Below are 14,675 nucleotides of genomic sequence, written 5' to 3' on the forward strand. Positions count from 1 at the left end.
AATGTTGTCATTCAAAAAAGTAAAAAACTTAAAATAAATTAAGAATCAAAAATATTTAAAAGTATAATTTTTTTAAAAAAACGTTGATTTTTGAACAACTTGAAACAATGTAAAAAAATATTTTTAAAAACGTGAATACTTTTTGAAATAATGAGTGGTTCATGAATCACCCCGTATACGCAGATGTACGCTGTAGTATAATTATTGATGAACGACTCAATTATTCGAATAAGGTACATCACGGACCGAAAGCTCTAATACTGGGGAGGAGGGAGTGCAATTTCGTCACTATCCTTCTCATACGTTGTCGTATGAAACCGTCAAACATACACTATACATCGCTACACAAACGATTCCCATCGAGCGCCTAATATATAATAAATCTATGTTATACACTACGTATAGCGTTCTCGCGCGCCTAACCACCACACGTCGCACAGACGCACAGTAATTTAACTAGTCGTCGCTAGGACCGGACACCCTTTTTTCAATATTCGTTTCATTGTTATGCGTGTGCGTGAGTGTTTTCATTGATATTAATACGATGCGTAAACCTAACACAACTCGCAGTGACCAGCGGGCGGAATAACGGTCCCGCGCGGTAATAATATCATATGTATAATAGTATAATATATATAAATATACATATCCGCAGAGCATACCCGACGGCGATTGCGCTAGGTGACGTACTTTATAATATTACCGGAGATTTCGTACCAGACTTTCCGCGGTAACACGTAATCCGTCGTCATGGGTTGCAAACGTCAAATGCTGCTGTGGTCCGCCACATCGCAATTCATCGTCGCGGCCGTCGCGTTGTTCCTCGCCTTACGCTGTTGTGGCTGTTCGACACCGATCTGCGACGTACACGAAGACCACCACGATGACGGACCACTGTACTTGTCGCCCATGATACGCGACGGCCGAATCGACGAGGCGCGGGCCGCGTGCAAAGTGCGCCTGAACGACAGCGCGGCCGCGGGGGTGGACAGTTGCGCCGGTTACCTGACCGTGGACGAGGCGCACGATTCCAACTTGTTCTTTTGGTTCTTCCCGGCCGCGAGCGGCGACGGTAAGGCACCAGTCGTGCTGTGGCTGCAGGGAGGACCGGGCGCGCCCAGCCTGTACTCGGTGTTCAACGAAAATGGTCCGTTTTTGGTGGACGAGGTCGGCGGTCTGCTGCGGCGGAACCTCACGTGGACGTCCACGCACTCGATGCTTTACGTGGATAGTCCGGTGGGCGTGGGGTACAGCTTCACCGGCGACGAAGCTGGTTACACCACCAACCAGACGGCCATCGCCAAGAATCTGTACGCCGCGCTGGTGCAGTTCTTCGAGCTGTACCCCGAGTACCGGGACAACGATTTCTACGCGGCCGGCGAGTCGTACGCGGGCAAGTACGTGCCGGCCGTGTCGTACGCCATCCACCAGAACAATGCCGGGGCCCGAGTCAAGATAAACCTCAAGGGACTAGCCATCGGCAACGGATTTATCGACCCCGTGAACCAGATGGTATACAGCGATGTCTTGTTCCAGTACGGGCTTATCGACGGTAATACCGTATATGTTATAAAATTATAAGTTATGTGTAGGGGCGGCCGGTAATGTATATTGGCCAGGAAAATGTATTGTTTGACTGGTTTTTATCATAATATATTTCTATGAGAATTTTTATCGATTTTTTTTTCTGAAGAATATCTTTTTAAATTTTAAGTTTTTATTTAACAAAGGTTTTTATAATTGTATATAATAATTGTCAAGTATCGTAAGTATTCAAAATGTGTAATACCTTTTACCAATTCTAATTACCAATAATTAGGTATTACTTATTTATTATTGCCTGCCTGGTATATTAGTATATTTTCTCAACGGCTACGACATATAGTATAATGAGCGCTCACTCTTTAAATAAATAATATATATAATATATATGTTAATAAAATACATTTGTAAATACGAGGATATTTTCATGTGATAATAGATTTAAAATTTGAATTTTTATACACAAAAACTGCGTTTAAACTTTAAATACTACTGTATAATCGTATTCGAGTAGAACTCGTTTTATTATTTCGATTACGTATAGTTTTCGACATTTTATATACAAACAAATGATTTTTTATAATGTTATTATTCTATAATAATATTATGATAATCCATATATAAGTATACTTTTTGAACAAATAAAACAAATCGTTATTAATTCATTCATTTTTCAAATGATAAAAATATTTATTAAACGCGCATAATTTTAAAATGTTGTGCAACAACGATTATATGTTGTTGATTTGTTTTCAAGGGAGCCATTCTATATTCTACGCAGAAAACACAGGTGCCTATTTTGTTTTCTCATAAATTAATAAATATCATCACTTAGGTCGTCATTGGTATGCGATCCTCCAATGAGTCATAATCATCAAGTGTAATAACAACATACACTTTGAAACTAAAAACTAATTATATTGTATTATTACTACGATACATTTTGTATAATCCCTAGGACACAGAAAACTGTTTGCGCTGGACCTTTACCTACCTACGTAATTATAATTAATGGACCTACGCGTGCTTGTTCAAAATATTTAAATTTTTGAGGGATTTAATATATCTGAAGTTGAGAATACGAGTATAAAAACACACTGAAATAATAAAACTGTTATTAATGAATATATTAAAATGTGTGTACTTAATATTAATATGCTTATTTAATTGCTTATTGACATATTGTCACTTACCATCGCACGTCCTATTTTTATTCAATGAATATTTAACTAATTTATTTAATTATAATAATTATATACAAGTAAAATTTATAAGCGACCACATTTTTATTATAACATAGTATTGGTTATCATTCTGATATTTATTGATGTTATTATACAGTATATTTTATAAATAAAGGGTGGTGTTACATGCAATTTTTTTCTAAAACGTTTCATAAAGAAATACCCACTTCATAAAATAAACACATATATTCTATTGTTGCTCTAATGTCCGTGCGCGTCGTATTTAACTACCTATATGATATATTATGGTTATTATGTATAAAACCAATTCAAATGCGTTTGAAATTCATGTTCGATTATCAATTTCGTCTTCATAATATGCACAGTATTTATATATCGTTGCAGAAGACGGCAAACGATTGTTCAAGGAACAGGAGGACTTGGCCCGAGATCGAATCGCTTCGGGCGATTACAAGGCCGCGTACGATGCGATGACCAGGATGATGATCACCACTCCGTCGCTGTACGGAGAGCTGACTGGCATGCGGAACATCTACAACATGATGTGGCACAAGAACCCGATACCGTACGAAGGCGGCCACTGGGACCGGTACGTGCAATGCCAAGGGCGGGCTGCGTTGCACGTGGGCCGGCGCCCGTGGTCGTCGGTGGACGTGGTTTATGAGCGGATGAAGTACGACATACCACTGTCCGTGGCCCCGTGGCTCGCCGAGCTTCTGGACACCGGTCGGTACCGCGTTCTGCTCTATTCCGGGCAGTTGGACGTGATAGTGCCGTACCGTGGCACGGTTAATGTGGCCAGGGCGCTCCGGTGGGCGGGAGCGGAGCGGTTCAGGAACGCGACGCGTTCCATCTGGATGCCCAACTGTTCTTCTAGGTGCCGAACCACCAAGGTGGCCGGTTACGCGACCACGCACGGCCCGCTCACCGTGCTGCTGGTCAGGAACGCCGGTCACATGGTACCGTACGACCAACCGGCTTGGGCACACAACATGATCGAACTATTCACATCCGGCGAATCGTTTCACTGAAACTCTGCTTGGCCGTGACTAACAATAAATGAGTTACAATATATAGCTGTGTAGTATTGAAAGTACTTCCAAACCGCCATTAATTGTAACTTTTTCTATAAATGTTTGACAATATTTTTGAAAGTTTGTTTATAAATATTATTCGTTAATTAATTTAAGGTGTTTTGCAGTTATTTATAAATAGATTTGAGATAGTGACCGCAAAATGATACGCTGAGGTCAGACTGACGCTTGCAAAAGTTCGTGGTCATAATATAGTTATAAATTATTCAAAGGCATTGTCGTCGAAGATTTGGGCCGTCATCGAACAATATTACAGGACTTGTGGGCGCGTGGGTAACTTCTTCGCTGTTTCCAGAATATAATATAACAAAATATAAATCTTAGTATGTATAATAAATAATATTTATAAATGTGGTCATATGGATAGATCTTATCACATTTTCAAAAATATGAAATAACAACATAATGTTAAAGCTTAATTATATATTTATATCGACGGTTGCATATAATATCAATTTCATGAAATGGATGAACTTAATGAAATTATAAACAACTTTTTTATTATGTATTCAATAATACTGTATACATTTATATATTATTATCGTTTCCATTTAATGTATATTTTAATATGATAATATAGACTAAAATATTTATAAAAAACCGTATAAGTCATATATTTATGTATCACACTCCAAGGATATCAATCATGTGTATCGTTGTATTATTCATTACCTATTTATAATTAATTTAAATGTGAAATATCAATTATGAATTTACGTATAATAATTAAGTAGTTATATCGCGGTTGCTTACTTTTTTGTCGTGGTCAAATAAATTCACTATCCAAATAATAATTCAAGTTATGTTTGATCATCTTATAGAGTTAAGATATGTTTTATTATTTTTCTTTGAAAATTACAACAATTAAGAAAAATCTTTCTAAGCAAGAAAAGAGTATATCAAAAATGTATCTATTACTTTAATAACTGGAATACACATTGTAAATGATTTCGTTGTAATACATGTAAATGCAATTGTTCGGAAAGGATGACAATATTTGATGAGAAGTCACGATATGGTATAATACGCGATATGTATTAGGGCGGGAACCAACATGAATATGTTCACGAGTCACATAGATAAATACAATGATACCAAAAGTCAAAATGTTTATTTATACATTTTATATAATTTGATAATTTTTTAATAAATGTGTACCAAAAAAATTAAAATTTATGATAATAATGAGTAAATTTTGATTGTATAAATAATGACGAGAGTTAAAAGTTAGCCCCTTTGATATATAATAAGTTTTCATTTAATTTATATTTCTTAAATTTTTAAAATGTTTTTGATCAACTTTTTTTTTATACCTTTTTAAAACTCCTCTGTTAACTAAATACATTAAGTTTTAACAGCAAATGTGTTTTAAGAATAACAAGATTAAAATGTATAATGTATTTAAATATTATTTTAATAAATGTATATAGTAAAAGTTTTTACTAATTAAGACTCGCGTTAAATATTTAAAGATTAATATTATAAGGAAATAACAGACAAATATTTTTATATGTTTATAAATTAATTTTAATTATAAGAACATTATTTTTTCTTTTGCTATCAGTGTTGATAACTTTGATATTTACAGATTTTATGCTTTTAATGATTTTTACAATATTACTTTATACATTCAAATAAATATTTTATAATATGTGTATAAATAGTGTTATACTTTAATAACTAATATTTTATACAAGTATTTGTTTATTCTATATTAAAAATGTATTATTAAATTTAATTAATGGAAATAATATGTACCTACAAAAAAAAAAATACATATAATTAACTTTAAGATAAGTGTGAATTACGCATATTCCACATATCCTTTAGTCTATACTATTGATATTAGTTGGCTATAATTGATATACAATGTGGTGGTGGGATATATGACTATTTAAAGACATTTTCTTCATAACCGAAATCAGTTGTTGGATTTGTTATAACAAAAAAATATCAAGCTTTGATGTCTTTATAGTTTTTATATTATTCAGATGATCACATTCTATCTTAATAGTACTCATATGTAATATATATATTGTATCTAATATTAAATGTTCTAATTTCAATAAAATAAATATATAAATAATAAGTGTCTTCTTTTAATATCAATTCAAATTAATACTATAATTAATAATAACACTAATGAATAGCATAAAAATGTGCATATGGAGTATGGAACATCATTTTTTACTAATAATGACTTTCGTTTATATTGTTATTCTACGTATTATAATGTTTTTCAACGTATACTTTTCAATATTATACTAAATATTTTTTTGATGTAACTAAGCTCAGAGATTTCATTCAAGACATTATTCTTACTTATTAGTAACACAATGCTCTGTAAGTTAGTTATTCCTAAGAATTGCAGAAAGAATATAAAAACAAAATATTTATAACTTTTGGTATTCGGCATGTGATTTTTTTGAAAACTGATCAAAAATTATTCTTGATAATTTGATGGGTTCTAGATATTTATGAACACACTAAATTATTCATAATAATATTTGATATGACGGAAAATATAGGTCAAAAATGTTATTATGAAATCGATATTTATCAATATTTGATTTAACTTGTAAAAAACATTATTTAATTAAAAAAAAAAAAAAAATTAATTTATTAACTTTGACCATATTATATGAGTGTAATTAATGGTATTGTTATATTCAATATAATAAAACATATTTTATGCATGCTATTACCAAAATACTTTTCGCCAATTTGAAGTATTTATTTTACGGATATTATATTAAAACATTTAAAACTTAATTTTTATTGTTTTTCGTTTACACTATAGGATCATTTCTTAGTCTCTTCACATTACATTTTGATTATAAAAGATTAGGTAGGTACTCCATTTCTAATCATATATTATGGTAAACATTATATAGTAATCTATTAAATTTATATGTGAGTTTATGGTGACATAGTTCGGTGCAGTAGATAAGGTAATGCCCATGCGATATGGTCAGAATGAAGTATAAAGGAAAATGTAATACAGATATTAACATGCACATGGACATTGCCGTCTCACTCCATTTTTGGTTGCCATTAGACGAAAACTGGCGATAATGCAAATTAATACACCTGAAATCCACTGGAGCGGATCGTCCATTTAATTATACTCGTAATTATACTAGCCAGTAATCGACCGCAGTATTGTGATCAATTCTAATACAGTCATTGCAAGTGATATTATACATCATATGCAATTCGCATAGTATTTAGTTATACGTACGTACCCAAACTTAGCATCTATTGATTTATTTATTTAATATAGTAATATACATACGTAAGTTGTCGTATTCGAGCGATGACTTCCGTAGCGTGGTCACTGTGGCTGCTGTCCACGTTCGTATGCAGCTATTCGGCAACATCAGATGAAGGTGAAGGAGCCCTGCTGCTAACTCCTCTCATACGGAATGGTCGAATCGACGAGGCTCGGGCAGCTTGCAACGTCACGTCCCTGGAGCCGACTATCGAGAGCTACTCCGGTTACCTAACCGTGGACGAAACGTACGGTTCCAATATGTTCTTCTGGTTCTTCCCAGCTGCCAACGGTAATGCGGACGCACCCGTCCTGCTATGGCTACAAGGCGGCCCAGGAGCATCCAGCATGTTCGGTGTATTCAATTTGCACGGTCCATTTTCGGTGCAGTACCAGTGTGATGACGTCAAACTCAAGTTGCGTGACCATGCGTGGACGACTACGCATTCAGTGCTCTACGTGGACAACCCGGTGGGCACAGGCTTTAGCTACACTGCCGACGATTCTGGTTACAGTACCGACCAAACAGCCGTCGCTCGGAACCTGTACGCCGCTTTAGTACAATTCTTTGAACTGTTTCCCGAGTACCGGAACAACGATTTCTACGTGACCGGTGAGTCATTTGCCGGTCATTACGTGCCGGCCATATCGTACACAATTCATCAGAACAACCTTGGGGCTAAGGTCAAGATCAACCTAAAAGGGCTGGCAATCGGAAACGGCCTAGTTGACCCTATCAACCAGCTTTTCTTCGGCGAGTACTTGCACCAACACGGATTGATTGACGGTAACTTTATACTATGACATTTTGCTGTCTGCATTGCGCTCATAAATTAAACATATTATGATATTAAACTGCAAAAGAAATACCGAGAGATAACCACATAATAAATATTTATATGAAGTGATAACATTTTATTTTACTTCATTAGTAAATAGTTAAATACCTTAATCAAATAATTGAAAAAAAAATAGGTACTTACTATGTCAGTTGTCAATACTTTTTTTTAAGTGGTATACATATAGGCACCTATAAATGTGTAATGGTGTTTAACACGGTTTAAATAATTGATAATTATATAATATGATAATCAAAAGAAGTATGAAAATATACGTTATTTCCCGGTAAATATATTAATATAATAAATTAACGTTATTTTAAATGGTTACAGAAAACGGAAAGCGAAAATTCGAACAATTTGAGAATGCTGTTCGCGCTCAGATTCTCGCCGATGACTACAAAGGTGCATTCCGCATATACGACGAGATGTTGAACGGCATATTCTATCAGTACCCGACGCTGTTTCAGAACCTGACCGGTATGCATTACTATTACAACATGCTGCTGGACCAGAAACCACCGTCGTTGGATGATTGGATGAAGTTCGTGGAAAACCCGTCTGTGAAGGCCGCGTTGCACGTGGGCTCACGGCCGCTGAACAACAATTTGGTGGTCTATCAGCACTTGCTTGGTAACGTACTGCAATCAGTGGCCCCATGGTTGGGTAGCCTGTTGGATGCTGGCCGGTACCGGGTTTTGTTATACAGCGGACAGCTTGACATCAAGTTACATCACCGGGGCAACATGCGTATGGCTCAGTCGCTTGAATGGACAGGCGCGGAACGATTTAGAAATACCACGGAACGTACAGTTTGGCGCGTTCGCGAACAGAAAAATGGATGTGAAGGCGGAAACAAGACCACCGTGGCCGGTTACGCGACAACGTCCGGTCCGCTGACCGTGCTTTTAGTGAGGGATGCTGGCCATATGGTGCCAGCCGATCAGCCGGTCTGGGCCCTCGACCTCATCGACCGGTTCACTGCTGGAAAAACGTTTTGACTTACAGGAACCGGGTTCCGTCGACGATAATATTATACTAAAGACGAGTTGTTTTTATGTACAATGTACCAGATATAATATACCATAACTCATATTCGAGATATTGTTAATTCAAATCGAACCTATGATATAGATCGTTATAGCCGACAGTAGTATAAACGTATGCTAAGTAGAAAAATATTAAATATTAACTATACGGCCATGACGAAAAATAAATAATCGTACAAGGTATACATTATAACTATGGTTAGAATAATGTTGTTATTTTATTGAGAATATTATGTATGAGTGATGTCGGCGGTAAAATCTCAAATAACAAAACTAAATAAGTTAAATTTTAACTATCCAACCAGTATACTTATATATATTTATATACATTATAACATATGTATATATATTATGACTATATTATAATGTCCAACGCTTGGTTAATGCCAAGTTTAACTTAACAGCCTTTGGCTAATGACAAAATGTCGGACTAATAATTCATCAACTTCATGTAGTTCAATAGTTAAGTAATATTATTTATACCTATTACCTAAGCTGATATTAAAAGAATTTAATACAATTTGACACAAAGAAATAACACCACATCGACGATGATCATCACAAAACCAATTAGTACATCCATATTGTTTTACTCAGAATTAAAAAATATGTATACGATATTTATTTTATTATTATTTATTACTTATACTAAATGTACAATTACTATTAAGACACATCAAATGGTCTAATACTGCATAGCATGTATGTAAAAAATAAAAAATAAAATTAGTATTTAAATTAGTATATAATTGAATGTTAAAATATATTTGTTGCTAAAAAAAATTCAATTCATCAACTTCTGTCCCCTAATTCTGATAAGTTTCAAATATTTCAAATGTAATCATCGATTATATAAGTTATTTTAATTTTATGGATATCATAATTTGGTCTTCAGCCAATGGTTATTAGATAATGGTAATATTGATCGGAAAATATTAAGTTTATTAAACTGTATTGGTAGCTTATTTCCGAAATGTTACCTAACTCAACACTAGTCATATATATGTTCTCTTGTACAAATTTGTTAATTTTATCGTCGATTAAACGTGTCTCGGTTGTATACTATTACATGACTAATACTATAATTAAATAGTAAAAAAATAAACGTTTATTTATATTTGAATTATTTAATTCAAAATTTATTAATTAAATATTAAAAAATAGTTAACGTTTTCATAACTTAAAGAATTAAAAAAATAACATAAACGTATAGATTATACTTACAAACAATTTCGTATTCGTACCCAATGTCAATAATAATAACAATATTGTACTTTATATATAATATATATATATTTATATATATTGCTATCATTTTTTATTTTGTTATTATAACATTAAACGGGTTTAAATCATATACTTAAGGAAGGTGCTACGTCATCAGACTTTACTGTAATGCTAGAAAGCCTAGTTGGAAGAATAATATAAATAACTTGAAATTGTAAAATACTGTTTTTCACAAATTATAAAAAAGAATATTGTACTTAACTACAACGACTTGATTTAAATTTAACATATTTGTATACAGCTAGGTAATAAATAGATTTTTCGTGGGGTTTGTTGATAATGCTTTTTGTAAGCAATTAGCCTCAATAACTCGTACTCCAGAATAAAATACATAACGCACATATTTAAATAGACTTATATCTATTTTATTTTATTTTGTTTTATAATGTGTTCTAAGCAACAAATCGTATTATCTCAATGAAAATTGTGTTTAAGATTTTATTAAAAATGAATACGGTAGATATTAACACAATTTATATTTACCACGGTTACAAAGCTTAAATAATTACACATTTCTAGATATATTTAAAACGGCAATAGTAATTCCAATATATAAAAATGAAGATTAGCAATATTTTAATAACTCTAGACAAATTTCTATATTATGTAATTTTTCAAAAATATTAGAGGAAAATTATAAAAAAAATTAAGTAATAAACTGCTTGGAAATAAACAAATTACTATTAAAAAATCAGTTCGGTTTTAGATCAGGCATATGTACCGAGATGTCTCGTTATAGTGCTACGTAATACATTAATAAGGCACTTGATATGGGAATGAAAATATTGGAAATTTTTCTAGATCTTACAAAAGCATTTGATACAATAAATCATAATGGGTTAATTGAGATTTTGCCTAATTTTGAATTATTTTGAGCCACCAGACTCAAGACATTCAATTTAAATTCATATCTCAACCAGCTCCGGTCGGACTGTACATTTCCCTAAGAAATAGTTATGACGCTATCGCTACAGGGGAATGATGTCGCTACAGGTTACTGACAAAACTTTCAGCAATTAATAATATTTATTACTAATATAACCATTTATGATTATTATTATTATAACCCGTCCAGTTCATCTTGGCCATCTGCTGACGTAACAAATTACCAACGCAGTTGGTATTACTTTGCATTATAAGGTAGTAATCGTAACGATAATGAACGATGATCAAGATTAACCAGACGGGTTATACTAATACTCAATACTTTCATTATTATTATTATCAGTATTTTTTTATTCCTATTCGCCTAACCTAAAAATGTTTCAGTATTTAAGTTTATGTAACCTATCGCCGTTGTTCTTGTTTTACGCATGTCTTCTTATTTATGTTGTATAATTAGTAAAGGAACGTTAATTTTTATGAAAATAACAATCGTGTTTACTCATTTGTTTCAGTAACCTTTACACAGTCATTGCCAGTGTTAAGTACACATCACGTGCACTACACATAGTGCTTACCTAAATCCTCTATTAATTTAGTATACATAGCAATATACATACGTAAGTAGTCGTATTCGAGCGATGATTTCCGTAACGTGGTCACTGTGGCTGCTGTCCACGTTCGTATGCAGCTATTCGGCAACATCAGATGAAGGTGAAGGAGCCCTGCTGCTAACTCCTCTCATACGGAATGGTCGAATCGACGAGGCTCGGGCAGCTTGCAACGTCACGTCCCTGGAGCCGACTATCGAGAGCTACTCCGGTTACCTAACCGTGGACGAAACGTACGGTTCCAATATGTTCTTCTGGTTCTTCCCAGCTGCCAACGGTAATGCGGACGCACCCGTCCTGCTATGGCTACAAGGCGGCCCAGGAGCATCCAGCATGTTCGGTGTATTCAATTTGCACGGTCCATTTTCGGTGCAGTACCAGTGTGATGACGTCAAACTCAAGTTGCGTGACCATGCGTGGACGACTACGCATTCAGTGCTCTACGTGGACAACCCGGTGGGCACAGGCTTTAGCTACACTGCCGACGATTCTGGTTACAGTACCGACCAAACAGCCGTCGCTCGGAACCTGTACGCCGCTTTAGTACAATTCTTTGAACTGTTTCCCGAGTACCGGAACAACGATTTCTACGTGACCGGTGAGTCATTTGCCGGTCATTACGTGCCGGCCATATCGTACACAATTCATCAGAACAACCTTGGGGCTAAGGTCAAGATCAACCTAAAAGGGCTGGCAATCGGAAACGGCCTAGTTGACCCTATCAACCAGCTTTTCTTCGGCGAGTACTTGCACCAACACGGATTGATTGACGGTAACTTTATACTATGACATTTTGCTGTCTGCATTGCGCTCATAAATTAAACATATTATGATATTAAACTGCAAAAGAAATACCGAGAGATAACCACATAATAAATATTTATATGAAGTGATAACATTTTATTTTACTTCATTAGTAAATAGTTAAATACCTTAATCAAATAATTGAAAAAAAAATAGGTACTTACTATGTCAGTTGTCAATACTTTTTTTTAAGTGGTATACATATAGGCACCTATAAATGTGTAATGGTGTTTAACACGGTTTAAATAATTGATAATTATATAATATGATAATCAAAAGAAGTATGAAAATATACGTTATTTCCCGGTAAATATATTAATATAATAAATTAACGTTATTTTAAATGGTTACAGAAAACGGAAAGCGAAAATTCGAACAATTTGAGAATGCTGTTCGCGCTCAGATTCTCGCCGATGACTACAAAGGTGCATTCCGCATATACGACGAGATGTTGAACGGCATATTCTATCAGTACCCGACGCTGTTTCAGAACCTGACCGGTATGCATTACTATTACAACATGCTGCTGGACCAGAAACCACCGTCGTTGGATGATTGGATGAAGTTCGTGGAAAACCCGTCTGTGAAGGCCGCGTTGCACGTGGGCTCACGGCCGCTGAACAACAATTTGGTGGTCTATCAGCACTTGCTTGGTAACGTACTGCAATCAGTGGCCCCATGGTTGGGTAGCCTGTTGGATGCTGGCCGGTACCGGGTTTTGTTATACAGCGGACAGCTTGACATCAAGTTACATCACCGGGGCAACATGCGTATGGCTCAGTCGCTTGAATGGACAGGCGCGGAACGATTTAGAAATACCACGGAACGTACAGTTTGGCGCGTTCGCGAACAGAAAAATGGATGTGAAGGCGGAAACAAGACCACCGTGGCCGGTTACGCGACAACGTCCGGTCCGCTGACCGTGCTTTTAGTGAGGGATGCTGGCCATATGGTGCCAGCCGATCAGCCGGTCTGGGCCCTCGACCTCATCGACCGGTTCACTGCTGGAAAAACGTTTTGACTTACAGGAACCGGGTTCCGTCGACGATAATATTATACTAAAGACGAGTTGTTTTTATGTACAATGTACCAGATATAATATACCATAACTCATATTCGAGATATTGTTAATTCAAATCGAACCTATGATATAGATCGTTATAGCCGACAGTAGTATAAACGTATGCTAAGTAGAAAAATATTAAATATTAACTATACGGCCATGACGAAAAATAAATAATCGTACAAGGTATACATTATAACTATGGTTAGAATAATGTTGTTATTTTATTGAGAATATTATGTATGAGTGATGTCGGCGGTAAAATCTCAAATAACAAAACTAAATAAGTTAAATTTTAACTATCCAACCAGTATACTTATATATATTTATATACATTATAACATATGTATATATATTATGACTATATTATAATGTCCAACGCTTGGTTAATGCCAAGTTTAACTTAACAGCCTTTGGCTAATGACAAAATGTCGGACTAATAATTCATCAACTTCATGTAGTTCAATAGTTAAGTAATATTATTTATACCTATTACCTAAGCTGATATTAAAAGAATTTAATACAATTTGACACAAAGAAATAACACCACATCGACGATGATCATCACAAAACCAATTAGTACATCCATATTGTTTTACTCAGAATTAAAAAATATGTATACGATATTTATTTTATTATTATTTATTACTTATACTAAATGTACAATTACTATTAAGACACATCAAATGGTCTAATACTGCATAGCATGTATGTAAAAAATAAAAAATAAAATTAGTATTTAAATTAGTATATAATTGAATGTTAAAATATATTTGTTGCTAAAAAAAATTCAATTCATCAACTTCTGTCCCCTAATTCTGATAAGTTTCAAATATTTCAAATGTAATCATCGATTATATAAGTTATTTTAATTTTATGGATATCATAATTTGGTCTTCAGCCAATGGTTATTAGATAATGGTAATATTGATCGGAAAATATTAAGTTTATTAAACTGTATTGGTAGCTTATTTCCGAAATGTTACCTAACTCAACACTAGTCATATATATGTTCTCTTGTACAAATT

At 34.3% G+C, this 14,675-nt stretch overlaps 3 protein-coding genes across 3 annotated transcripts; all 3 read left to right on the forward strand.

The window, feature by feature from the left end:
• Window positions 1-499: 499 nt before the first annotated feature.
• LOC113548414 (venom serine carboxypeptidase-like) lies at window positions 500-4,273 on the forward strand. Its single transcript, XM_026949280.1, has 2 exons — window positions 500-1,552; window positions 3,132-4,273. The coding sequence occupies exons 1-2, from the start codon at window positions 751-753 to the stop codon at window positions 3,776-3,778; spliced, it is 1,449 nt and encodes a 482-aa protein (XP_026805081.1). The 5' UTR covers window positions 500-750; the 3' UTR covers window positions 3,779-4,273.
• A 2,849-nt stretch (window positions 4,274-7,122) lies between these two features.
• Window positions 7,123-9,051, forward strand: LOC113547791 (venom serine carboxypeptidase-like). The gene is made up of 2 exons (XM_026948291.1): window positions 7,123-7,899; window positions 8,285-9,051. Exons 1-2 carry the CDS (start codon window positions 7,158-7,160, stop codon window positions 8,950-8,952), a joined length of 1,410 nt encoding a protein of 469 aa, XP_026804092.1. The 5' UTR covers window positions 7,123-7,157; the 3' UTR covers window positions 8,953-9,051.
• A 2,497-nt stretch (window positions 9,052-11,548) lies between these two features.
• On the forward strand, window positions 11,549-13,704 carry LOC113561115 (venom serine carboxypeptidase-like). The gene is made up of 2 exons (XM_026967341.1): window positions 11,549-12,552; window positions 12,938-13,704. Exons 1-2 carry the CDS (start codon window positions 11,811-11,813, stop codon window positions 13,603-13,605), a joined length of 1,410 nt encoding a protein of 469 aa, XP_026823142.1. The 5' UTR covers window positions 11,549-11,810; the 3' UTR covers window positions 13,606-13,704.
• Window positions 13,705-14,675: the final 971 nt, after the last annotated feature.

Source organism: Rhopalosiphum maidis, chromosome 1 (assembly GCF_003676215.2).
Source record: "Rhopalosiphum maidis isolate BTI-1 chromosome 1, ASM367621v3, whole genome shotgun sequence".
Lineage (NCBI taxonomy): Eukaryota > Metazoa > Arthropoda > Insecta > Hemiptera > Aphididae > Rhopalosiphum > Rhopalosiphum maidis.